At 41.8% G+C, this 26,286-nt stretch overlaps 2 protein-coding genes across 3 annotated transcripts in view; one reads left to right on the plus strand and one right to left on the minus strand.

Annotated features, from left to right (window-relative positions):
- Positions 1-309: 309 nt before the first annotated feature.
- mtrr (5-methyltetrahydrofolate-homocysteine methyltransferase reductase) overlaps positions 310-26,286 on the minus strand; it is a 36,062-nt gene continuing 10,085 nt past the window's right edge. For both annotated transcript variants that reach the window (XM_080865615.1, XM_080865614.1), the window contains exons 9-15: positions 21,916-22,096; positions 17,274-17,316; positions 14,921-15,101; positions 14,149-14,267; positions 8,075-8,167; positions 4,052-4,246; positions 310-1,354 (exon numbers count right to left, since the gene is read on the minus strand). In XM_080865615.1, the coding sequence (XP_080721741.1) occupies positions 1,210-1,354; positions 4,052-4,246; positions 8,075-8,167; positions 14,149-14,267; positions 14,921-15,101; positions 17,274-17,316; positions 21,916-22,096 (957 nt within the window). In that variant the 3' untranslated portion in view covers positions 310-1,209. The remainder of the gene's footprint in view (positions 1,355-4,051; positions 4,247-8,074; positions 8,168-14,148; positions 14,268-14,920; positions 15,102-17,273; positions 17,317-21,915; positions 22,097-26,286) is intronic.
- Positions 23,648-26,237, plus strand: LOC308386224 (uncharacterized protein; the record flags this gene model as incomplete). Its single annotated transcript, XM_080865616.1, has 2 exons — positions 23,648-23,783; positions 24,099-26,237. The coding sequence occupies exon 2, from the start codon at positions 24,306-24,308 to the stop codon at positions 26,235-26,237; it is 1,932 nt and encodes a 643-aa protein (XP_080721742.1). The 5' UTR covers positions 23,648-23,783; positions 24,099-24,305.

Raw genomic sequence — 26,286 nt, forward strand, 5'->3', positions numbered from 1 at the left:
CTGTTAGAAGATTTAATTCTGAGAAGCCTCTCTCTGGGGTTCTGCGCTGCACTAAGAAGCCTATTGTGAAAAGTCTTCAATTAGCAGAGCAAGCCTTCATCTTCTGACCAAAGTCACCTTGAACAATCAAATTATCTTTAAATTTAAATAAAACAATCGCTCCCAATCAATCGGAGTTCATTAGCGCCATATAATTCCCATTGCCTCTCAAACGCCCCTCCTTTTCATGCACTTCAAACGTACGCGTGTAAGGTCATCTACAAACACACCTGTGGGTGCGCAGCAGAGAGAAACGCGAGACAACAAAGGTTTACTGTGAAATGTCTTTTATTTCCCGATCACACAAAGCACAGATGTGTTTGTTTTACCCACAGTTTGAGAGGTTTTAGTCGGTTTTTCGGGACTTAGAAAAGTTTGCAGTTCGCTGCCTCCAAAGCTGGCACTCTGCTGGGTGTGTGGGGGCAGACAGGCACAAACAAAGTCAGTTAGATAAATTGCTCTAGTCGGGCCTTTGCATTATCATTGAGAATCACGCCCTCTGTGCTTGAGTCTTGACACGCGGTAATGATAAATGACTGAAAATCCTCCCTCATCTCCATGGAGTTAAATTATACAGCTGTCAATCAGCCCTTTTTTTAGGATCGCATACATTAAAACCTGCATTTGAAATTTGAGACTTAAGGTAAAATGAAGAAGGCGTAGTAGTTTTGCAAAGAGCAGCCGAACTTTTATACCTGAATGATCATAAACCATTTCCCGTGTGTGTTTTGTTTAACAGCTACAGATTGCTGAGTTGTTTCCATCTACGCAGGAGCGATATCCCGCTCTCGACCCCATCGAAATCACTCCATCACAGCCAACGGAAGTAAATGCCTCTTTTTTTTCCCCAGGCAAGGACAAACGGAGGAGGCTTGTCTACACTAAAAGCATTTCCACACTGCAGGACTAATCTGCAGCACCACTGCCCTGACCAAGGTCATTTCTGTTCAAAAAGCAAAGCCAAAGATGGTGTAGTGAACCGATATCCCCGGGTCAGTGTGGTGCATTCCTTCTTGGCAGCACTGAATTGTGTAAACTATCTCCAGGCTTCAGCACGACAATTTTATGGTTCTCTGGGTCACAGCTGAGGATGCTGGTTTTTTTTTTTTTAAAGAAGGTTTAAGAAAGCCCCGTGAATCCTGCAAAGTGCCCTTATCTAATCATCAACTGTCAGCCCCAGATGTCCTGTAAGTAGCGCTTCTCTTCTCTAAGCCCTGCCAGTCTTTTCATGGCGTCCAGTTGGTCCACCTGCAGCTCCGTTTTAATTATTTCCACCAAGGTCTCATTCACGTCTTTAGCCATGTTTTTAGCATCCCTGCAGAAAGGAGAAAAAAAACAACAGTCATTTTAGGCAAAAGAGCAATATAATCAAGCGACAGGATTTTTATACGTCTATACGCTGCGGCAAGCAATCTTTTAGAAAACCACTGAGCACAGCCGATGCTGGAGTCTATCCTGGAAGGAAATAACTGAAATATCCATCTTGCTGTAGCAGTCGTATTGGGGGAGATTCATCATCCAACTGAGATATTTTCTGACTCTAAAAAATTCCCACACGCCTGACGTTTCAAAAGTCATCTACTCCAAGGTGGGGAAGGGTGAAACATGAGAAAAGGAATGTGGTATGTAGCTACATCATGCATTTATGAGTTGGCATGTTGGTTTTGCGCATGCAATATAAATGATAACATAATGCTCCATTTGAGTGAAGGCAACTGTTGCAAAGATGTCAGAAAAATGATTTTATGTTCTGTTTAAACAAAAAGAAAAAAGAAGACAGACAGTTATCTTTCTTATTAACAAGCCACGTCTATCACTCAGAAAAAAACCTCGTTGTACTTTCATGTCAAAGCAATTCAAAACTAAATTATTAGATTTTCTTGTAGGGTGCTTTATTTGATCCATCGGTGAGCTCATGATGAAGCACCCAAACATTACAGTCGCACTCAAAAGAAATATCTTCAAAGTTAAGAGGAGTAAGAAGTCCTGCGACAGATGGTATTGCTCCCTCAGCGCCCTGATCTCACCGTCATCAACCGAGTTTGGGATTACACGAAGAGACAACATGAAACAACTGAAACCTCTTCACAGAGCATGTTCAAGATGGGAATATTGCACCTTTATTTTGCCTGCAGCTTTCTGCATAAAAGGTACAAAGGCAGAATGGGAAGGCTTTCTTGTTGCTCCTTCAAGCCAGCAGCAGAGGCAAGTGATGGAGCCGAATCGTAGCCTGTGTAAAAGTCAGAGCCGCCGTAGCGGGAAGCCGCCGCCGCCGTGTTAGATGTAACGCCTCTCTGATTCCACAATGTTGCCATACCTTGTAGAAATCACACGTCGGGGTGGTGTGGTTTAGTCTAAACAAGCCAACGTGTCATAAACAGGGGTCTTCTTAAACGCATTAAGGCAGAATTGGTTTAAAAAGAGCTCCTGATTGTAAACCCACATTAGAATCGTGGCAAATTCTCCAGCAGGAGTGAAACAACGTACCTGCCAAACACCTGCGAGTGTTTGCCGTTTACAAGCCAAAAGGTGGTCATATAAAATACAAAGCTTCATTACTTTTTAGTGTGTACATTTTTCTGGATCACTGCATGCTGAGTGGATAAACAAAAAGGACGATTCATATGTGCTTTATGGATTTTATGCTCATTCGCTGCACACTTGCTATCGACCACTCTGAAAGCACCAGATCGAGCTGGATTGTCTTCAGTGACTCAGGAGTCCTTGGCAAAACTGACGAGAAGCCTGCACGCTAACTCAGAAAGCCTGACTCAAATCTTCTGCCTTGTGTTCTGTGTGCGCTGGCACATAGTCAGCCTAACAGAGTTACAGCCTAGATCCCAAATGTTGCCCATATTTCAAAGTTACCCAAAAATTCATTCTGCGAGAAATGATGAACTTGATTATGGTGTTATACGCCACAGTAACTACAGGAACTTTATTTGGAAGCACTGGCTTTATACACAATAAACCACATTCAGAATATATTTCACCACGACTACAACTAAAATGTAACTTATAGTTTCACAAATGTGTCGGTCTGCGCACACATTTCCTTTTGGACAGAGAGGGCTTCTCACCAAATATCCCAGCTGCACATCGCTGGAAGCGGATGACATATACATCTGCTGATTGCTGATTGGACAACAAGTGGGCCGGAATAAGTGAGGGATCGACAGCACCACAAACCACAAAAAAACCATCAAAGATCAAAAACACTGCACGAAAAGCGCAGAGTGTGGCGTCACATTCTTTGTTACACTTTTTCACTTCAGCTCTCTGTATGTTATAACTGGCTGAAGGACTGACAACAGCAAAAGCCTTGTATTTTGTACAATGCTTGAACACTGCCTCCATCTGACAACAGTTCTCTGCAGGTAGACGGGACACCCCCGAACTGGCAGACTGTGAACCCTCGCTCTCTCCTGAACCACCCAAACAGTCTAGCTCTCATCGAGCTTTCTCTTACATTAAAAAGTTGAAGTTTCATATGTGCAATTATCCAGTGAGCCAAAAGTTTGGCTTCACAGGATTCACACCTCCGGCTGTGAGCACAGCAGCCTCAGTGACCTTCTTACCAACCTTCTGTTTGTGTGGGTCAGCTTATCAGGAGAAAGCCAGCTTAATGGGAAAGGAGCAGAAATGTCTTGTTTCAGACACTGGCTGCACAAAGGCCTAAAATACAATATTTAAGAAACATTTTGAACTGGAAATAAGCTACTCTAAAATAAAAATACAAAACTGGAAATGTGAAATTTATGAACATCAAACGTGAGCATTGAAAGGAATCTATACTGCAAGGCAAAGCAATGTGACAAAACCAGGCCTAAGTGTTAGAAAGAGGAGCTGTGAGTGAGATGCAGGCTGTGATAAACTTAATAGAAGCGCAGCCGTAACATGATAAAGCCGAACAAGGTGGACGTCAAACAAAACAAAAAACAAAGAAAAGAAAAGAACAACCATCACTCAACACGAATTAAGGGTGAAATAAGATCCAGTGTGCCACTCTTACCCGCAGACATAGAGGTAACCGTTTTGTTTGAGCAGGACGTCAGTCATGTGCTGGCTGTTAAGCAGCAGATTGTGTTGGACATATCTGGGACGTGCGGCTGAGGTGGCGGCGTCCTCGTGCTCCCCGTGGTCCCTGGAGAAACACACCATGAGGTGGCTCAGGATACCTCTGGACACAAAGCCCTCGAGTTCCTCTCTGGGACAAGACAAATTGCAAGCAGAGGTTATTAAAGTTATTCCTGTAATCTTGGACAGTCTGTTCCTCATTTTGTGATGATTAGACTTGTCAAAAGCAGTCGGGAGGCCTCAGTTTTAGCTGCTGGTGCAGAGTGAAGATCAGGCGATACGTGAATGGGAGCAACTGTGAGAGACAGCACTTTTATGTGCTTTTTACAAGAAAAAAAACCCCAATTTAATTTAACATTTTTTCATTGGCTGTTTATTCTTTCACATCCAACACTCCCGTGGGATATTTAGCAATGGTTCGCACCATCTCACAAGATCGGAACTACAAACATTTCCTATGAACCAAAAAAAATAAAAATAAAAATACTGTCAAGCTCAACACCGAACACTGATGGACAAAAGGTCTGAGCAAAAATGTGCCAGACAACCACTTTGTCTTCTTTAACAAGAGAAGTTTGAAAAAAAAAAAAATGGATTTCATAAGCAAGGTCGAGTCACTGTTATAAGCGTCTTTTTACAATCAATCCTCCCAGTCTGGCAGTGGGGTGTAACCTTGCTCTCTATCTGTGTTTTGCTTGCCAACTACTTCTTCTTCTGCCTCAGTGTTTTTACAGGGCCTGGGGTGCTATTGGAAGGGAAGGCAGGAGGAAGGTGGTGAGGGAGTAAGGTTTATTGTGGCTCAGAGCATCTTGTTTAAAGTTAAGCAGTCGGAATGAGCAGAAACACACACGCAGACACACGCACACAGTCATAACAGCCCCAGCTCCTAGATCAGGGGTGAAGGTCATTGCCTCGGGGGGGGGTCTGTGTTTTGCAGTAACCCCTAGACTAAAATAAGGCATTTTTTGAAAACACAGAGACGCTGTGGTGTGAATACTAAAGGGAGAGGCGAGCGCTGTTGCCCTTTGTTCTATTTGAAATGTCCAGAATTGTTAGTTCTTCTGCAGCGTGTTTACCATCTAACCTTCATTTAGAGATATCATTAAATTAAAAAGAAAAAAAAATTCCTTCGAGGAAAAAATCTTTTGACCAAGATATGTGATTACAAAGTCTGTTTGAACACAGGAGCGACCAGATGAATAACAAGGAGAAGGATTGCCGAGTTTGTTTGTTTGACGTCTGAATATAAATCATCACAGATTGATAACCGTGCGAGCAGAAACCGGCAGATGATAAATGACAGTTGACTTCTTAGAAACACACAACAACCCGGGGTTTTATGAGAGCCAAAACCTGCCAGATTCCTCTGTGTGCTTCGACACGTAACAGCCTGTGGCAATTTCCCGGACCCTGACGTGAACCCAGCGGGCCTTCCAGTCGTGTTTTCCCTACAGCGTGAAATCACACGCCATAAAGAGGCTGAGGCGTCGCAGGGAGGGCGGGGGGAGAGGATAAGTGCGGCAGAGGCGAAAGGGGAGGACAGGTTTGATGTGGCATGCAGGCAGATGAGCATGAATCTCTCGCAGGGATGTTAAGTGCTGCGGCTGATTGAGGCGTGTCACGAGCCTCGTTTGTCTTCTGCATTCAGAGCACGACCGGAGGGGTTGGTCACATCCTACCTTTACATTCTTCTTAATATTTATAAGCATTAAAAGCAGTATATGCTTCAGTTTAAATTTAGACCTGTGATTCTGACAGAGGCAGCTGAACTTTTCTTTTAAAATCTGGGACATTATACAAAAAAAGGAAAAACATTACATTACATACTATGCTAAGAAGGTTTTTGCATTCCAGGGCAATGCCAGACATCAAATTGCACTTAATTGAAGAGAAATCCAGCAGGGATGAATGCAGGCAGTCAATTCAACTGCAGGCATGTTGTTCTCATTCTGCTAACCTATTTAAATTAAGTACAACGCTTCATGGGTGGCTCATAAAACACAGACTAATCATATTGGTCAACACTGTGGGGGTATTCATCAGAGAAGCCCACACTGTGAGCAAACACTGCCTTCTACCTGGCTGCGAGTTCATATTTAACTATGAGATAGAGGAAACAAAAGCGAACAAACAACATCCTCTGTGATCTATCCTTGTTTGAGTAAGGATGCTAATCCTTTCATGCTTTTTAATCCTGCAAAAGAACTCGATCAGCGCACCGGTGTTGAGCACACGCTCACTGCTGGTACTACCAAGAGCTGATCAATTAGTATGGAGTCAGGAGAGAGAAAAGCCAAAACAAACTAATCAGAGCAAAGATCTCCTCTGAGGCTGATGTCAGCTCAGAAATCAAGAGCGGTGGTTTAATATTTAGTACAGTTTAAATGGATCAAACTTAAGGTAACTTAAGATTGGCGTTAAAATACAACCTAGTGCCTGTGTTGAGATGTTCTCAGTGTTTCTACTACCAGTGCCTTCTGGGACCTCCCCTCCTCCAAGGGACTGCTCTCTTCCCACCCAAAAGAAAAAGAAGGTAAAAAGAAACTGAAGGCTTTTTATGTGAAACTGTTTGATTTCAGCACTGTGTCAGAGTCTGTTCTGTCATTTACAGTTGAGCTAGTAACACTCGCCTCCTCTGCTCCCTGTTACCGTGTGTGTGTCCATTTCATTGTTTGCTCCAGTCCAACTCTCCTCACACAACCAAGATAATGTTACTTGAGATGAACAAAGCTCATTACAGGGAGCGGGGGGGGGGCGGTCCTTCAGATCTTAATTTTTTTTAAAGAAAATAAAGGGCGAGAGAGAAGGGGGGGAGGGGGGGGGACACAAAAAACAACCCCTTCTTCAGTTAAAAAAACAAAAACAAAAACAGAGCCGGGCTGTGATTGAGTAGAACCATTCATTGAGTCTAAATCCATTAGCAAATATTGAATCTGTTTAGGTTTGGCTGTCGACATTTAAAGCCGCTATGGCTAACATAACTGTTGCATTTGGAGGTCTGGGCAGCAGACAAATTAAAGTCTAATACATTTACTTTATTTATCTATTTTTAGCTGTGAATCCTGCACCGTATTTGTTGTGGAAAATATTTAGTATTAAGCTATTAAATGCTTTACCACCACCACATGCTAACTTGCTAACTACATGCTTTTTAAAGCTTTTTACAGCTTTTAAGGCTGTTGAATATAAAAGTGAACCAAAACAGTCAGAATTAGATTTATAGGCTAAAACAATGAATTAAGAGAAGCTAAAAGTGATCCTAATGCTACAGACCCCCTGAGGGAAAACAGTGGATGTTGCCTTTGAAATGGCATTGGAGGGGGAGGGGGGCAAATTGGCAATAACCTGGAGTCTTCCACTAAAGGTTGGATTTCAGTGTAACATGACATTGGTTGTATTTATAACCAGAATACAACCAGTTGAGTGAGTTCTGAGTAGACTTGCTGGGACTGACTGTGTTCACAATCCATTTGCGTTCATAAATTAAATGGTAATTATCCCTAAAACCAGCATTAACCACACTATAGATCCCATGTTTTTATAAAATATACCTTTAGTGGAGCTTTAATATTACATATTTTAATGCTTTAATTTTTAAAATATTATTTGGATATTCTAGGAATTTCCAGATAACAGCTATATAAACCAAACCATGTTAAAAGGTCAGAGGATCTTGCAACATTAAGTAAAGTATCTGCTTATGCATGTTAGTTTTCTTCCCAAACACCCTAGAACATACCCTGAGCATTTAATATACAGATATAGATATATAGAAGTGAATAATAAAACTCACACATTGTACATTCAGACTGCAGTCTTCATTATGCAGGTCACAGATTTTAATACATGGAGAAGTGCAGCAGCAAGGTAAAGAGGGTTATGGAGAGGACTAAATCTTAATCACAAAAGGTATGTGGGTCTGAATGACGACTGAACTGAAAGGAAAAATACACTTTACCGAAACAGGTAGTCTCGGTCTCTGTGGCGGCATCCAAAGAACAGCCAGGTCTCTCCAAATATGGCCTCGGGGTTCGTCTGTCTCTCCTCCTCTCTGAAAGTCAAACAACAGATGTTAGTGGTCAATCAATACAAACAGACACAGGCCCGATGGAGGAGAGTCCTTAGTCACAGCAAAAGGCTAAAGAAGAGATGTGACGCTGTTGAGCACTGTCTGTAATGACAGGAGTGGCACGTGCACAGAGACGACCTGTGTGTTTAAGGAAGGACATTATATGCATTATTAAATTCCACCCGAGCACAGGTTCCATCACAATAAGCAGCTGCTGAAAATGAAACTAGGGCTCAGTGTGTGAGTGTGTACAAGTTTTACTCCTACATTTATGTGTGTCTGTTATTCGGTGCAACAACATAAAAAAAAAACCTGCTCCTGAAAAAGTGATTTCTCTTGTGGCTTTGGAGTTTGGCAAATCTCCCAGAGTCCTTTGCAGGCAACAGCAATGCAGAAACACAAAGCGGCTCTGAGGATGCCGTTATCTGTGCCACACACCTGCCGCAAAGGTGACAGCTCTCTCCCAGATAACAGTTGACCTCCAACCTTTCATGATGCCATCAGTCAGTTGACTGTCTAAAGAGACCGGCATTATCTGTTACCCTAGCTGTGGGTGGGTGATTTGGGGAGGGGCTAGCTGAAGTGACCAACCATGACAAGGGGCTGAGAAATACCACAGAGAGACACTGAGACTGGGCTCTTTGTGCTGCACCGCTGCGCTCCGAGGATACGGTGCCTGTTTCCCTAAATCCCATCCTTTGCTGTTCACAGACAGACTGAATCCTGCTGTGTTTTCCAGCTATCACAAAATGAAAATAGCAGCCAGCTCCTGAGACTAATGGAGGGATATTGTGCTTAAAGAGGTGATAATACTTTTAAATCTGTGCTAATAAGTAATCTAATAAGTATTTCAGCACAAAAAATAAATGACTAACCTCAAAATTAAGACAAAATGAACTACATTTATTGAAATATTTTTAAATGATCTGAATGTTTTGCAAATTTTCACCTACTGGAGACAGTCTGAGTCATCTCACATCTACATCTAAAACTGCAAGATGAGCAGAGACGAAGACTCAGGATGTGGATAAGAAAATCTCCAGGCAAAAGATATTTTTGCATGGAGTTGGAGGCAGTTTTGTGGGCAAGACCTCCATTGAAGGCACAGGTTAGAACTGGATTGGACTGGATATGTTTCATGAGGGAACAATAAATAATCTAGATTGCTTTTGCACAACAACAGCTAATAAGACTCAGGTAACCAAGACGGTTCAAACAGCATGATTCAAACAGCACGATGCAGATGACATAAACAAGGTGGAAACATCTTTGATTGGAAAGGCGAGATGAAATATTCGATATCCACTGCACAAAAACAAAGGTTTAAGTCAAAGCCAGGAAGAATCTAAATTTAGCAGAAGACTGACTGGATTTTATTGTCACTATGCTATTGGATGACAGGTCGCTGAATTGGTTTAAAAAGGTAGAGGACACTTGTATCTGTTTTTTAAAAGATTTGTACTGTTTTAATATAAATTTGAACTCGGCAACACAAAGAAGTCACTTTGGCCTGTAGACCACAAAGAACTCTTAATTACAGTGTTTCCAAACAACACTATGTAAACTGTACATAAAGGTCAGAATCTATGAGTTGCAGGTCTATTAGCCCTCATATTTAATTACAGATTGCATAAAGACAACATAGTGAACACTGAAACTCTGACGTTTTGTTTTTCCTTTTAGAAAACATGCTCATTTTGAATGTGATGCCAGTAATAAATCTCATTAAAAACTCTATTTAGTTATGTTTACCACATTGCAGAAAAGTAACTAAATTTAACACTCTCCAACTGTTTTTTTTACTAAGAAGGCACGCTGCTGAAAAAACATGAAAACCATGGTTCAGCACTTGCTTTGTTAAAATAATTAAAGTATTCCCGAAAAAGTAAAGTGTCTGGATGACAGCATATGCTGCTCCAAAACTTAACTTAGCATTAATGGCGCGCTCACAGATGTGCAAGTTTATAAAGCCATGTGCAATAATGCCCTCCCCCCATACAATCAAAGATGCTCGCATTGAACTGAGTGCCATTAACAAGCCAGATGGTTCGTCTGCTCTTTAGCCTGAAGGACGTGGCGTCCACGATTACCAAAAACAATTTAAGATATTGACTGGCGAGACCACAGGACACTTTTCCACTTCCCCTCAGTCTGTCTTAAATTGACTTGGGTCAATTTCGAAATCTTGTTTATGTATGGATTTCCCTTGGAAGGCACAGATCTAACTTGCAATCCTGGATTCCGTGATAAACTGACACTGAAAAAAGTCTTGTTGGGCCCACGTGGTGATTTTCACAACAGAGATGTGTCTTCAAAGCTGTTCCTGAAGAACAGAAAAATCATGACTGATTGCTCCCTGTATACTGTGATTTTACTGATATGATGTACCACAGATGATGGAGTTCCCAGATTCTACATAACAATACATTTTTTTATCCTGAAATTGCTGAATTATTTGCCCACAAAGTCTTCCAAAGAGCAGTCATACCCTCCTTCTCTTTACTTTGGGAAAAGCAAAATCAATAAATAAACATCTCCATAGGAGTTTCTATTCATTGCCACTCATTTAACTAAAGTGTTGCCAGTTTCTCATTGAGGAATGAAATGTTTATGAAGTGTCTATTTAGGATAACACATCTCTGAATTTCATTTCCTCCATCTCATGTTTTGAAGCATGTTGCTGGCATCTGTGCAGTCTCTGCAGTACACTGAACCAAATAAAGGTTTAAATGACTTGCAAATCATTGCTTTCTGTTTTTATTTACATTTAACACAGCATCCCAGGTTATTCTGGAAATGAGGTTGTATTTTCTGACATTTTCTGACTGGATTACCAGATTCATTACATTTTTTTTTTTAAAATAATGAAGAGAGTAATCAACTGTTTTGTTGTAGCGCTACAGTAATTAGCAATAGGCAAAAACAAATCAATGCGCAAGTGTGACTGCGAATACTAAAAACAAAGCTTAGCTCTCATTAATTAAATGTAAAGTTGACCAGTAAGTAAGAAAGATTCAGGGAATACATTTGTTTGAACTTTGCGACTGAGACTGGGTAACAGAGCTGTCTGGCTGACTTCATCTGAACGCTCAGATCCCGTCCATTAGCATCCTGGACGAGATTCTTCTGATCTGCAAACAGCCTCAAGTAAACTCATTTTAGTGGGCTCATCTCTCCTCTCGCCGCCTGCCCTAAAGGGATCAATACCAATATGAAAAACCTGGATTCCATTCTGAGTAGACCACACCGGCGCCTTTCCTTGAATACAAATCACATCACACCACATACCCACACTATAACAGCCTGCAATAAAATCCCAGGGGAATGCAGCATCTACAGAGCACTCCATTTGGGGTCGAAATCAGAGGCGGTTGCCTTTCAGCGCCATTCAGTTGATCAGCAGGAGGGGAAACTGCAAGGGAAGCTGAGGTTAAGGCCTGGTAAACATCACAATTATCTCATATCTTTCATTTTCATCTTTGCAGCTCAATGCGAGTGGCATTGAGTGCATTTTTACATTCTAAAAATACAAAAGAGCCAAAAAACAACAACAGCTTGAGACTTAATCACTGACATTGCATTGCAGAATTACAATATACATCCAAAGTGATGAATTCAAAATGTTTTCATAATACGGAAGCAAGATGCTTAAGCTGCCTAATTGTAGTCAGCTTTCTGTTTGAACTGATAAATGGAAGCTAAATATTTGCTCACACAAAAACACAAACTTTAATACAAATTGTTGTATTGAATGTACCAAATATGCCTACTGGTGCACCTAAAACTGAGGAAAAAAGATTCTTTTTTTTCCACTCCAAAAGAAAAACTTGTTATGTTATGGCTTCTAAGAGGATTAAGGCAAACCACTCACTTAAAATACAATATTTGTTTAACTGTCACTGCTCCCAGCTAAACTGAAAGACGCTGAAAATCACATTCTCCATAAAATCCTTCCACGAACACAACAGCAATCAATACCAGACTACTGGAGGCCCTTATTAAAATCTCCTGGTACCACCAAGTGAGCCTCTGACCTTTAGAGACTCTTCTTCTACTTGTTACCAGTGCTACAAACCCGTACAAAGTACTTTTGAAAACAGCCATCGATTAACAGTGGGGGCGAACGAGGGGAGAGGTAGGAAGATCGAAGTGTCCCCGTGTTGTTTTGTTGCTAACAGGGCCCTTCTCGGGCCTCGAGGCAGATACGGCGTCCCGTTGACAAACTGGTGATTGTTATCTCCTATCAGAGTGCAGCGTCAGCCGCCGAGGCTTTGTTTGGAATCTCAAGATAGATTGTGCACAATGCCGCGCACCGCGACAGGTTTTTACAATCCTCGAGCAGAATACGCAGCTGGCAGGGGAGAAGATGAGAGACGCAGACGAGGAGAAGCGACTGTCGAGACAGCTGGGATGAATTGATTCACGTGGGCTTATGCTGGAACAGTCAAGAGCTGCGTGATATAAAAAAAAGAAAAGAAAAAAAACAAAAAAAAAAAACAAACAAGTCTTTAAACTGAACTTTAAGGACATATTTGATTAGGAGGCTGAGCGTTATGAACACGCAGCCTTGTAAAAATCAATCAAAATCCTCGTCCGCTGCTGTAATAAAACACTCGAATGTGCTTTTTTTAGAGATTTACATTTTGGAGAGCAATATTTGGCCTCTGCTGTAAGGATGAAAGTAAGACTAATATGTTCATATCAGTGCCTTACATCAGAGCACTGTCCCTCTGGCTGAGCCTTTATCATTAAGAAGAAGAGCCTGCCTGTGAGTGCTGCGACCAGGTCAGTCAGAAAATGTGCTATCTTCATCGCTCCATCCCACAGGCACTAGCAAAGCATCACCCGAGATGACCACTCAAGTTTCCCCGAATCTTTGCGGCAGACAATCCACCGCTGCCATCACTTCAGCCGGTCACCTCTCAGAGCAATCACGCGCGGACACCACCCGCCACTACAGAGCAGACATCTGGGGGATTTAGAGACAATTGGAGTTGACTGGGGCACAACCTCATTTACACAAAGCCACCCAAGAGTTAGACATGTCAGTCTGACTAAAAAGGCTTACTGCGCTTTCTGACAATTCATGGTGGCTATAAGCCTGGTTCAACACACAGCCATCAGCCCGGATCACATTAAATCCTTCTGACAGGTCATCTTCTCGCAATCTCGATTTAGCCATCAATTCAGACAATTAAACAAAATGTCACGTCTTCCTCTAATTGAGAGCACTCTTCAATCACAGACGTACAACGCAGCGATGGTTTAACTAGCTGGAGAGAACTACTGCCTACTAAGCTAACAGTCAATATCCTCCAATCACCTCTTTGGCAATTACAAGCAATGATTTGCTCCAACATGACCACCACCTACTGGAGAATTTACTTTGAAATCAATATCACTCCACGTGCTGCTTTAACTCTTGGCCCTTTATTACAGAAGTCATAAATTTGTGCATCAGAGAAAGTGTAATTTATTCCTGGAGAGATAAGTAAAGCACCTGACATAATCCCTGATGTGATCGCAGCCCTCGCTGCGAGATTTATTATGGCTTATGTGATGTACATGACGTGGTCTTTTTACCGGCTTTGAGAAGGGTCTCATTTAATTGTCTCTGCAGATTACTAGAAAATATGCACAGATGATGAGCACTTAACATCACTTCAACATTGTGAATATTCATTAAAGGCTGCGTAATTTCAGCTGGAAATGTGTGTGCGACACTTCGCACAAATCAGCACATAACCCGATGCTTGACACGGACATTTCGCTGACCCGCTTCAGCTGCGATTTTTGGCGCCGATTCAAGTGCATTATTACATGTACTTGAATCCTCTTGACGGAAACATTTCCAAAATGGGAGATCTCAAAATATGCAATGAGCCTCTTATTTGGGGAAAAAAGTCACTTGTGTTGCAAGCTGATATTCTATTGTGCGCTTAAAAAAAAACACATAAGCGTACCTTTGCTGGAGGAAGCCGATGAATGGAGCGACTCCGGTGCCTGGGCCAACCATGATGAAGGGCACTGATGGATCAGGGGGAAGCCGAAAAGACGCGTTGGGTTTCAAACTCACATGGATCTAGCATCAAAGGACATTAGAGCGCATTTACAATAATTAGAGTAATTACAACAATGCCAAGGAGCCGCTGTGGGCTTGCCAATCGATTCATTGATGTACTTCTTACTCTAAGATATACTAATGAGAAAACTCATGAGCTGCAATTGAAATCCATAGGGTATGTGGTAGGGAAGACTGCTTCCTCTAAGTTAAACTACTTTACTTTAATTAACCACACACAACTGGCTCAAAGCTCACTCTCTTTACATGTCTGAGCTAGTAAAGCCGAGTTTTCAGAGGGACATAAAACACGTAGTGGAAGCTGTCTGAATCCCTAACGCCCAGCACAGCACAATTTCAAGCCGTTTCAACTCTTGCTTCCCACCCCTTCTAGTACCTCTTGAACTGTAATACTAGAAGGAGAATGGGGCAGTCAACCTCTTTTGCTATTTTACTGGAAAAATCGAAACAAAGACAAAGTAAGGCCCAGTAAAGTGTAGCAAGATTTCAACCTAGCCAGAAGGGTACATCTATTTTTTCTCACCCTATGAGCGTTTTCTTGCAACTCCTACAGCGCTTGTACCAGCAAATATGAGCACTTAGAAATTTATCAGCCAAGACCACAAATGTGCACAATCTACTTTCAGCTTTTTTTACCCCAGTCTACTCATTACCTTTGGCAGTGCTGGGCTGCTGGACGAATCAGCCTTCCCAGGGAAAACCAGGCCAGGATTGATGAGGTCAAACAGCCAGCCAGTACACAAGCCTCGCCTCCCCGCGGGCCGGCCGGAGCATGCTGGGATCTCTACCACGTTGAAGACAAAATGAAGCTTTCCTGGGTGTCTAAGACGAGAGCTACAGAGATGGCACCACAGATGGTTTGAGATGGAAAAAGGCAGAGACAGTGTGAGAGTGTGTGTGCAAGGCATACAGACAGTGACAAGCAGGGAGGAAGTGAAAACAGAGTGAAACACAGAGCGGCACAGGGAGAGCAGAAAATTGGGAAAGATTATTTTAGGCCAATTACTTCAGCATGGCCGTTACTTACAGCTACCCATTTCGAACAATTTCAGCTGTTTAGTGATATCTCAGGCACAACAAGTGGTAAAATGACTCAGTTTGGAGGAAGCCTCACAGAGCTTTCACCCACTGTATCTAGTAGTGTTTTTTTGGATCCTACGCTTGAGATTGACATCATACTGTGTATTAGCCTCCTAATAAACACGTATGTGTACATATTTTCTTAAAATCAAACCAGAATGTGATTTCTGCTTCTCGAAGAATAAAAGCTTCTGTCTTATTTGCCTCGATAAAGATGCCTCTCTATTCACTGTCGGCTAGAGCACTCTCGCACACTCTTATCCTTCGCTCTCTGGTTCCTGTGGGCCACTGGAGACCTCTATTGACCACAGCATCAATAATGCAGGTCTCTAATGTCTCTGCACCATCTGATAAACTACAGCCACTCTCTCCTGTCCATTTCCCATCTCTCTTCGCGCGTGCACACACACACACACACAAGCAGCTAAGGGAGAGACTAATGAGAGGAGCGGAGACGTTTTGACATTGCGTTAGATGTTGCTGTTCAACATGAGTCTCAAAGCAAACCTAATGGGCACTAGCTTAAAAGGGAGCGCAAATCAATGACTAGCTAAGTGAGGAAAAAAGAAGGAACACTTGGCCTATTTAAACTAAGCACAGCTAGCTAAAGTCTATGCAATATTTAAAGTCCGTTCATTTATGCAGTTTCTTCCTATCAATGAAATCTACAAACAGCCATTCAAACGAATGTATACCACATAATGTGCACGTCTGGCAAAAGGAGTCCAAAACAAGCTTCACACAGATACGAAAAACTTACATAAAGTGTCTTACTAAAGTGTCACGCTGCCAATTGCCACCAGAAGAGCTTCGCTGTGCCATGGCACGAATTCTCTGAAACTCTACTGGAGAGATGAAACACACTTCTTCCAAAGATACTCCCACATTTGGTGATGAGACTGCATCTAACACGCTGAACCCAAAATCTTCCAAAAGGTGTATATCTGGCTTGAAATATTGCAGCTACAAAGGCCACACCATATGATTCATATAATTTTCATGCTCTATGTCCCCTTGTGCCCCAAGGAGGAGAGACTGTCATGCTGCAAGAAACAACCCATACCAGGTAAGAAATATTTCTTCACTAGAGGTGGTCACTCATAGCCAACACAATGCCCTGCACACAACATAGCACGCCCCTGGACGCCCTTGCTGTAGGTATAAATGTTCAGGTTTTTCCTTTAATTTGTCACCCTACACAATTCAAATGACTATTACTTTTTAAAGTTCTTTCTAAGTACCTCAACAAATCTGATTTTATATTAATGCCAGATTTTATTAAGTTAACAGAGCTTCTCTCTCATGTTATTAACTCCCACTCCCTCTCCTTAACGCTCTTAATGTCCGATAATTTGAAAGCTCAATCCACCCCGTGAAGGGATTGGCAAAATAGCAGATTTCCAGTGGATGCTGTTGCATTTCCCAGCTGCCAACAGAGCAAAATCAATATTTTATCATGCAAACCCAAACTCTCTTGTCCAGCGGTGCCTAATAAACAAACCTGGGCATTCAGTGATATATCATGATGCATGCGTAGGAATAAAACAGCAACAAGACTTTCAAAACAAAGTTAGGCAGCTATGAGACCAAACAACACACACACACAAATGGATTTCTATTATACTTGTGTAACGCAGTATTCATGCACAGCCATGTAAAATGTATATGAAATCACGATACCATATTTACTTGACGCACCACCACCACCACACACACCCCACCCCCCAACGAAACTGTTCAGCATTAATCCAGCCCCAAACCAAACAGGATAGTTCTGTTGTGCAGAAAGAAAACACCAGCTAGCGTTTAAAGATTTAGTCTTCCAAGACCACTGAGAATAAAACAGACATACTTGGGTGATAAAGCACACTTGTGCAGCTCTACAGTACAAAGCGTATTCTTCAGTGTAATTTTCTGTCACCTTACCTGGCTGCTGAATAAGGCCGGGGTTGCAGTTTTGGCAAATGCTCTGAAAGGCAAGCACAAATGTCAATCACCGCGCTGTCTTGCTAAGATTTGGTTACGCAGTCAATCACCACAGAGAGGAGACGAATTATGTGAAAGTCATTTCGGTCCATTGAAACGTCCTACCTACCAATCTATCCTCAGTAACCCCCCACCCAGGTTACAGTCTTGTTTCTAGGACACACTTCTATATTTATGAAATTACAAACTCAGGGTTATAGAATCCCAAGTGTCCAGATGTGGCGCCAGTAGGAAACAGATTGCTTATGCAGACCTTATTTCAATGCCAGCCATGAAGGTGCCCTCTTTTGGGTAATATGTCGCACACATTGTATATGCGAGGAGGTGTCAGTTACATCGAGAAAACTTTTTTTTAAGAGTTTGAGATAACTTTTTTACCTGACAGCAACAAGATATGCCATTCTCTATCCAGTGCCCAGCACCACTGATTAGACGCTGGCAAAGAGAGAGATTGAGAGTTGTGCGACGTGCTTGCTGTGCACTCGCTACATTTTATTTGTATCTCGGTGATAGATGAAGCCGGACAAGTAAAGCACCACCATATGTACCAGCTGAGGCTGTACAATAACACATTTTTCTGCTAAATTGCCAGAGAAACAAACAGCTGGTCTAAATCTGCTCTCTCCTCTCTTTCTGGATTTCTCTGACATCTAAACAGCTCAGAGGTTTCAGAGAGACAGCTCCGCACTTTGACGTCCATTTCATCTCTTTGCGCTGAGATATTTTAAACAAACGCAAAGGCTTTGCTGAAACAGCAGTTAGCTACTAATAATTTATCCACATACCCTCAGACACTGAAAAGACCAACAAAACTGAAAAATAAAAACAGGGCCAGGGGCTAACATCAGTTTTAGACAGTAAAGAACAGTCGGCTAATAAAATAAACTAAATAAAAGCAATGCACATGTTTTTTAATACATTTCCTAAGAAAATAAAGATATTTAATACTTGGTTGCGATTGGGTTTTTAACCACTTTAAGTACAGTGAGTACAGTGAAGTCGTTGTCATGTTTGGGAGCCCAGTTTGGGATGATTTGAGTTTGTAACATTGTGTTATCCTGCTGGAGCAACAATAAGAAGATGGGTACACTGTGTTCATAAAGGGACAGACATGTTCAGCAACAATACTCAGGTAGGCTGTGCTGTTCAAACAATGCTCAGTTGGTGCTTAGGGGTCCAAAGTGTGCCAAGAAAATATCCCCCACACCACTACAACACCTCCAGTAGGGTAACCAGCACCCCAAAGGCAAGATGGATCTATACTTTCATGTCGTTTACACTAAATTAAATCCGAATGCTGCAGCAGAAATTAAGATTCATCAAACCAGGCAATGTTTTTTCAATTTTCATTGCCCAATTTTGGGGAGCCTGAAAACCGCACCCTCAGTTTCTTGTTCTTAGCTCCCAGAAGTGGCAGCCAGTGTGGTCTTCTGCCGCTATAGCCCATCTGTATTGTAACTGTTTCATGACCTGCCATCTTAGTGAAGCATTGAATTATTTCCACTATCACAGAAAATCAGATGTGTAAAGAAAACCTGGAAGATTAGGTTAAAAAGAGTATTTTATGGGGAAAACATATTCTTTTCTTTGATGTAAATTTAACTGAAAGGGCAGTTTTGCATGTCAGTATTTGAAAAGCTGCATAAATATACTCAATAAAGAGATTCCTTGTTATATATTTGAAGTCGGAGAAATAGCAGTGTCTTGTATTTCTCTTTGAGATGCCTCCAATATCCAGCACGACTCATAATATTAAAACTAGCCGGAGCAAAGAGGACTTATATTCTGAAAGAAGTCCAAATGTTTCAGACTTAGAGGCTTAAAATGTATTAACGTATCACAAGGTGAGCCAAGATTACAGGACGGCCTTGTTTAGTTGTAATCAATGTGCATGTACTGGAGATACAACCCACAGTGAATCATCTGTAAATAAATCTTTAGAGATAATTAGAGTAGCTCTAATTATTTATTATTTATTTATTTATTCAGCGTAGCGCTGCACCAGAATGGATAAATAAATCGTTCCTGTTTTTAAAGTTTCTCAAAAACCAACAGTGAGTTGCTGCTTAATGGGACAAATCCTCACATACAAAATATCTGAAGATCCTTTCAGTCGGTGCAAGTGTACACCTCTCCATCAGAGGGTGTATCGTGTATGTTAGCGCTATCCTCCACAGCTGTGCAGAGCTTGAGTTGCTGCCTTTCTATCACAGAGTGACAGCACATGTCTGAATCAGAGGACAATCAATCCATCATCTCGCATCACTGCGCTGCAATGATACTGGTGGTAGATACAGAGGATGGATCACTTTTAAAACCCTCTGAATGCAAAGCTTTTTTGTCGCAGTCAGTGGCTTGAAGATACATTTTTAAATATGTAATCCAAAAAAGGCTTAAGAAAAGAAAAAAAAAAAAGCACAGTCCCAAGATCCCCACTATGTTTTCAGCGGTATCATCGATCATAGTGCACAACAATATAATCTATTTCATCTCAAAAGTCTCTGTGCTGCAATTTATATGCAGAGGTACCATTTTAGTAGAATAAATGAGATAGAAATGTGGTTGCACATAAAAGTATATACTTCTCGAGATTTATGGAGAGTTTCTTTGGCTGTGCATGGAATTAGAGAAGTTGTTAGCATTAAGGTGTTAAGTGAAATTCTCCTCAGGAAGGTTTTTGCAGCTTTTAATAGCCTGCAAATGCTAATTTCAAGTTATTTCTGAACGAAGGACCTGCTAGCTCATGGTTTTCCGAAACCATTTAAACATTTTCTGTGGCGTTTTTATTGCGACTTAAGTGAATAAAGTGGGAATAGAAGTGATAAGCAATCAGTTCTCTGTGGCCAAGAAATTTCATTTTAAATTTAATGCTTTTCCTCAAAACAGAAGGGCCAATAACCTCTTGGGATACAGACATATTCCCTTTACTTTACTTTAGTGAGGATTATTTTGTTCTGCAAGTTTAAGTCCAGCAAAAAAGTAAAAGAATAGAAAAGAAAACTGCACCTTGGTACGATTTCATTTGAGGTCTGCTGTAAAGTAATTGAAAAAGATGCTCATGGACAGCATTCAGTTCCCAGGGGCTTTGACCCCAAAGTTTTTATCTAACACTCTGTACGAATCAATGAACTATCAACACGACATCTGGCTCTGAAAAGTGGGCATCTTTCTCAATTTAGACCCAGCATCTACTTTTGTAACCAGCCTGCACTTGGCCAAAGACATGTGGGTCCAGAGACATCTCTCCTCATTATTTACACTTAGTGTAAATCAGCCTAAACCCTAATCAGCAAATGCCTCCCCTTCAGTTGAGGTAATGAACCAAGAACACTGCAAAAATACAGCAGTGTACTTTAACAGCGACACCCTGAGTCAGAGTTTACCATTAACCTATGATCCAAACTGACCCTGTGCATTCGTGTCCTTGCAAAGCTCAGTGGTTTACCAGTATACCAAATAACAGCTGCTGCCCTGAGGGGTCTGCAACGCCGCATTCTTCACGAGGGCACGGTTGTCCCCGTTGCCAATTTCTGCATCAGTTCACCAGAGTAAAAGGTGCTGTGGTTGGCAAGTAGGCCTAAAATAGCTGACATTGGGGTAGGCCAGGAGCTGTGACACAGCTGTTTTAGAGGACAGCTCAACTTGTATATGAAGCTGTAGCCAACTAATTTCACTGTCTGCTAAGTTTCAGTCAAAGCTTATTAGATCTATACTGAATGAATGACCAGCCAACTATCTTAATGAGCTGAAAGGAAAATGTTAGTTTCTTACCAACAGTTCACACCAAGGGTCAAAAAAAAGGAGACGATAGGTGGCAGACAGCAGGGGAAAAAAATCATCAATATTATTAGCACAATGCGAGATCATGGATAAACTTCAAAATATATATCTTGACTTGATATATATCGTTATATTTACAAAAAACTGGAAACAAAACAATATTGGAGCTGCAGATTTTAAAATGAGACGAGGAAGTGAGCGTTGACCCTTTGGGGAGCCTCTTGATGCCCTCTCTCTGACTGTTAGGTATAATTAAATGCTCTGACCAAATCAACCATGAGCCTGTGCTCACAGAACAGGGCTTTACTAAGGCTACAGTGACCCCTACTGGATGAAAATGATCCAGTCAGACAAACTGAATCACAAAAGACAGAAGGCAGGCGCGACAATAACACGAGGTGTTATTAAAAGTGAAATAAATAGTTCTCAAACAAATAATTCCACTGACACTTAGTGCGGGTGCAGTCAAAATCCCACTCTCACGTCAATCACTGTAATTCTCCTTCTCTTTAAAGCAAATTGAAAACTTGTTTTAATTAAACATGCAAGTTTGAAAAAAAATGCAATGATTTTTTTGAAGACACTGGAAAAATCCAAAACATAAAATACACTTATCTATGATAATAGGTCAAAATTATGACTAAAACTGATTTTTATCACACTGTGTATTTTAGAGAGACTTTCAGAATCCCCATTAAAACCTGGAAAAGATCACTTTATCAATGATGATTATACGCTCTGTTAGTCGGTGGAAAAAAACAGAAATTTTCTGTCTGAATGAGCTAAGAGGTGGGAGTCTGACCTATAAGGAGGCTGAGAGGAGGTGAGCAGGATGGGAAGGCTGTAAGAAGCTCCAAAACGCTGAGGCTCGGGTCTCTCACATACAGGTTGTAGTCTGCAGCACCTTGTTTACTGCAGAGCTCCTGCAGTCTCCTCCTCTGCACGCTGTCCCCTGTATGCTCCACCAGAGCTCGCAGAAACGCCTGACAGAGACACAGAAATCAGATGCGCTGTCACCCGAAGCTGTTCTGCACCTCCGTCAGCCACAATTGTCGTGACTTTTACAAAAAGGAGAGCCAGCCACACTGTACACAAAGTCTGAAATCTAAACAGGTAGACCCTGACTCCAACCCCATTATGTAGTACAGTTATTTTAATATGCACAAAGCCATTTCTTCCACTACAAAATTATAATTTTCTTTTTTATATAAAAAAGAGAAAAAAAGGCCTTTAAGACGACTGAGAAACTAGCAGAGGCGAAGAAGCAATCTTTTAATTCTCAAACAAAGTCCTAAAAATCGATTAATGCAATCAATTACCCAGTTACATTTGCAGAGGACATGCTGCGGTTTAATCGGCATTTCATTCGTTTCATTAGCAACTGCTTGTTATTTTTATTGTAGGCAGCAATTAAAATAAAAAGATTAAAGGGATCACAAAGAAACATTAAAACGCTTCTGCTTAAAATTTAGTCTGCAACTAGAGCAGGGCGATATGGCCAAAAATATTTATCACGATATATATTTGAAAATTTGCAATAACGATATAACCGACGATATAATTGATGCGAGACAAAATACAACTCCACAACATTACTAGCGCAAAAAGACAACCTTCCATTTATTTTCCCTTAAACAAGAAGCTGGTTTTTATGTACATTAAAGCTTTATAAAAATGTAACAGTGCAAATGCAAATTCCTTGCTGAAAGTTTAACCAAAAGGCATTTCCAGTAGAAATGGGCTGACATATCCTGAGCATAACCATGTATAATATCCACTGAAGTTAAAAAGAGGTGCTTTGCAACATTAAACTGCAGTGTGCAGTACGCATTTTTCGGACCATAAGGTGCACAGGATTATAAGGCACATTAAGCGAAACAAAGCAGTCAGATAAATCAAACTTGATTAAACTCATTCTTCTTGCTTCCTCCACTTCTGTACCATTGATTCATTAATGTTGAATTCTCTGGCAGCTGCTCTATTCCCATGTTGCAGTATATTAATGACTAACCTCGTATTGTGGATGGATTATCTCAGTTGTTCTCCTGACTGAAGTTTGGTCCGTTTACAGCATCCTGCCATGCGATTGCATTTGTCTCTAACCATGAAGAACCTTAACGTTAACTTTTATAAGTGGAAAAGTGTTAGTGTTCGTCCTCCAGCTTCACTGTTTATGTTATGCTAACATAGCTGTGTCGCTAGCGATCACGTAGCACATCATTATATACCAGCTAGCCCAACTTCAGTAACCCTACAAACGTCACTGCTGTTTAGTTTCCTGTCTTCATTTATGTTGGAAGTGATAGCAGAGCTGTACGTTTGATTTTTTTCAGAAATCTCTCAGTCAGAACATGCAATATCATGCTTAGGTAACTAGCAAACCTAGCGAGCTAACTTCCGCTAGCTTCCTGCTAACTTCTAACTCCGTTAAATGTAATAACTTTTGTTTTCATGGATGCCTGGAAGTTAAACTTTATAGTTACACCTGGTAAAGCAGCAATGCTGATTGTGCTGCCCCTTTAAGGCAGGCATGATCATTTGGGTGTGTGTTTTTTGTACCAGCAGACTTGCCGTAGTACCTCACCAGTGAAAAACAGTCCTTTAGACAAACTGTCGTCTATTCCACTTTTTGTTCACTTTTTCTTGCTGAGCCTGAGAGAGCACATGCCTGTAAGTAGTTGCTATCTGTTTTGTAAGCTTTCCCGCGATAGTTTTGTGTAGCAGTTTAGAGGTTTGTGTGGAAAACTTTCTTTTGTGAGGAAAAACGGCCGCGATGCTAACACGTTAGCCTGTCTATGAGATTTCCCATGTAATGTTAGCATTAAGCTAATCGCTAAATGCGTGAGCCTGATAACCAGTGAAAGGGTTTGGATAAGTTTGTGTTTATGTGTTATATACATCGTAGTGCATGGCTTAATGTTTGATGTTGTAAAGAAAATACAATTACAGCAGAAATGTAATATTTTATTTTTGTTTCTGTACCAGTTTTACAGTGCTTCAACAGTAAACATCTAAAACGTATCCGCTGACTCCTGGATGTTTATTGTGGACCTGTTAGCTATCTGCCAAGCTAGAAACCAGCTTTACACCCTAGTGAGGGCAGAATAGTAAAAAGGCATCGTCCCAACACGGCTACCTACAGAAAAGTGGATCTGCGTGGAACACAGTTTCTTCTGTTTCTTCTAAGCTACAATGGATAGTAACGACGACACGCTTGAGACGCGGTCAATATGCTCCAACACCTCACGTGCCAGTCAGCGCTCTTCAGCCAGTGCCATTGCAGCCAGAGCACGGGCAAAAGCAGAGGCTGCACGTGCTCAAGCACTATTTGCACAAAAAGAGGCAGATATGTTAAAAGCACAAGCATATATTGAGGAAGATCAACAAAAAGCAGCAGCTGAGGCTGCTAGGAAGAAAGCAGAGCTGCAAGCCAGTTTGCATACCTTGAGGCTTGAGAGCGCGGCTGCAGCTGCCATTGCTGAAGCGAATGTTCTTGAAGCAGCCGTTGAAAACGAATTTGGGGAGTTAGATCGGGTTAGCCTAAAAAATGAATACGTTGAGCGTAATCCAAGTCCTGAACCTCACCAAAACTCACAGCTACCAGAACTCATACCAACTCTGATGCACCAACTACCAGTCGACAGTGATGAGATCAGCAAATACGACTTGCCTGTTCAGAGAACATCCAAATTGAGTCAAGATGCCACTCCCTTTTACCCTCGTACTCAAAGCCCCTGCAGGACAGCCCCGTTCAAGCAAGAACATTCACACAGCTTAAATCCATCCAGGGATACCTACAGACACCAGACACAGTCACATGATATGAGACAATACAGCAGTAGCTACCAACCGCCTCAGTCTCATACAGGTGCTGCCAGGACTGACGAGCCCACTTCATCATCGACCACAGACTTGGCCAAGTATCTAATACGGCGAGAGATGATAAGCTCTGGGCTGTTAAGGTTCGACGATCAGCCAGAAAATTATTGGGCCTGGAAGCAATCTTTCCATGGTTCTACAGAGGACTTAAAACTGACGTCAAGAGAGGAGCTTGATCTGCTATGTAAATGGCTGGGACCAAAGTCATCAGAGCATGCTAAGAGGATACGAGCAGTCCACATACACGATGCAGCTGCAGGTGTAAGAATGGTATGGCAAAGGTTGGAAGACTGCTATGGATCGCCAGAAGCAATTGAAGAAGCTCTCCTAAAGAAACTGGATGATTTTCCAAGAATCTCAAATCGAGAAAATCAAAAGCTGAGAGAGCTGGGAGACATTCTCTTGGAGCTTGAAGCCGCCAGAGCCAATGGGTTCCTACCAGGCCTCAGTTACCTGGACACATCTCGGGGCATCACTCCAATCATCCAAAAGTTGCCATACTCCCTGCATGACAAGTGGGTCTCTTTAGCATCTCGTTACAAAGAAAATCATCAAGCGTCTTACCCACCGTTCTCCTTCTTCGCAAAGTTTGTTTGTGATCAAGCCAAAACGCTCAATGATCCAAGCTTTGCCCTTCTTACAAGTGGTTGGAGGACGGGGAAGCCAGAACACCCCTTCAAATCAAACATGAAAATACCCATTTCTGTCAAAAAGACAGAAGTCTCCTCAAACTCTAAAAGCATGCAAGCCAGCCCCTCAGGGAAGAGGAGGGCCGAACCAGATGAACAATGCCCACTCCATAACAAACCACACCCCCTCAGAAACTGTCGTGGGTTTAGGAGTAAATCTTTGGATGAAAGGAAAGCTTATCTTAGAGAGAATAATATTTGCTTTAAGTGCTGTGCTTCGTTCACTCATCTAGCGAAAGACTGCCACAAAAACGTTCAGTGCAGAGAGTGCAAGAGTGAGAACCACCCTACTGCGCTACACCCAGGGCCGGCCCCCTGGATATCAGAGACTCCTGTAACCGCAAGAGAGCAAGGCGGGGAGCAAGGAGAAGAAGCTCCTCAAGCTGTCACAGCAAAATGCACAGACATTTGTGGGTCTACCGTCAGAGCAAAGTCATGCTCCAAAATCTGTCTTGTCAGAGTTTATCCAGCTGGCCAGAGGGAGAAAGCTGTTAAGGCGTACGTTGTTCTCGACGAGCAAAGCAATAAGTCTTTGGCAAGAACAGAGTTTTTTTGAGCTTTTTGGAGTTACAGAGGGCGCAGCAGCATACACCTTGAAGACCTGC

Source organism: Rhamphochromis sp. 'chilingali' (assembly GCF_963969265.1).
Source record: "Rhamphochromis sp. 'chilingali' genome assembly, chromosome: 18".
Taxonomy (NCBI): domain Eukaryota; kingdom Metazoa; phylum Chordata; class Actinopteri; order Cichliformes; family Cichlidae; genus Rhamphochromis; species Rhamphochromis sp. 'chilingali'.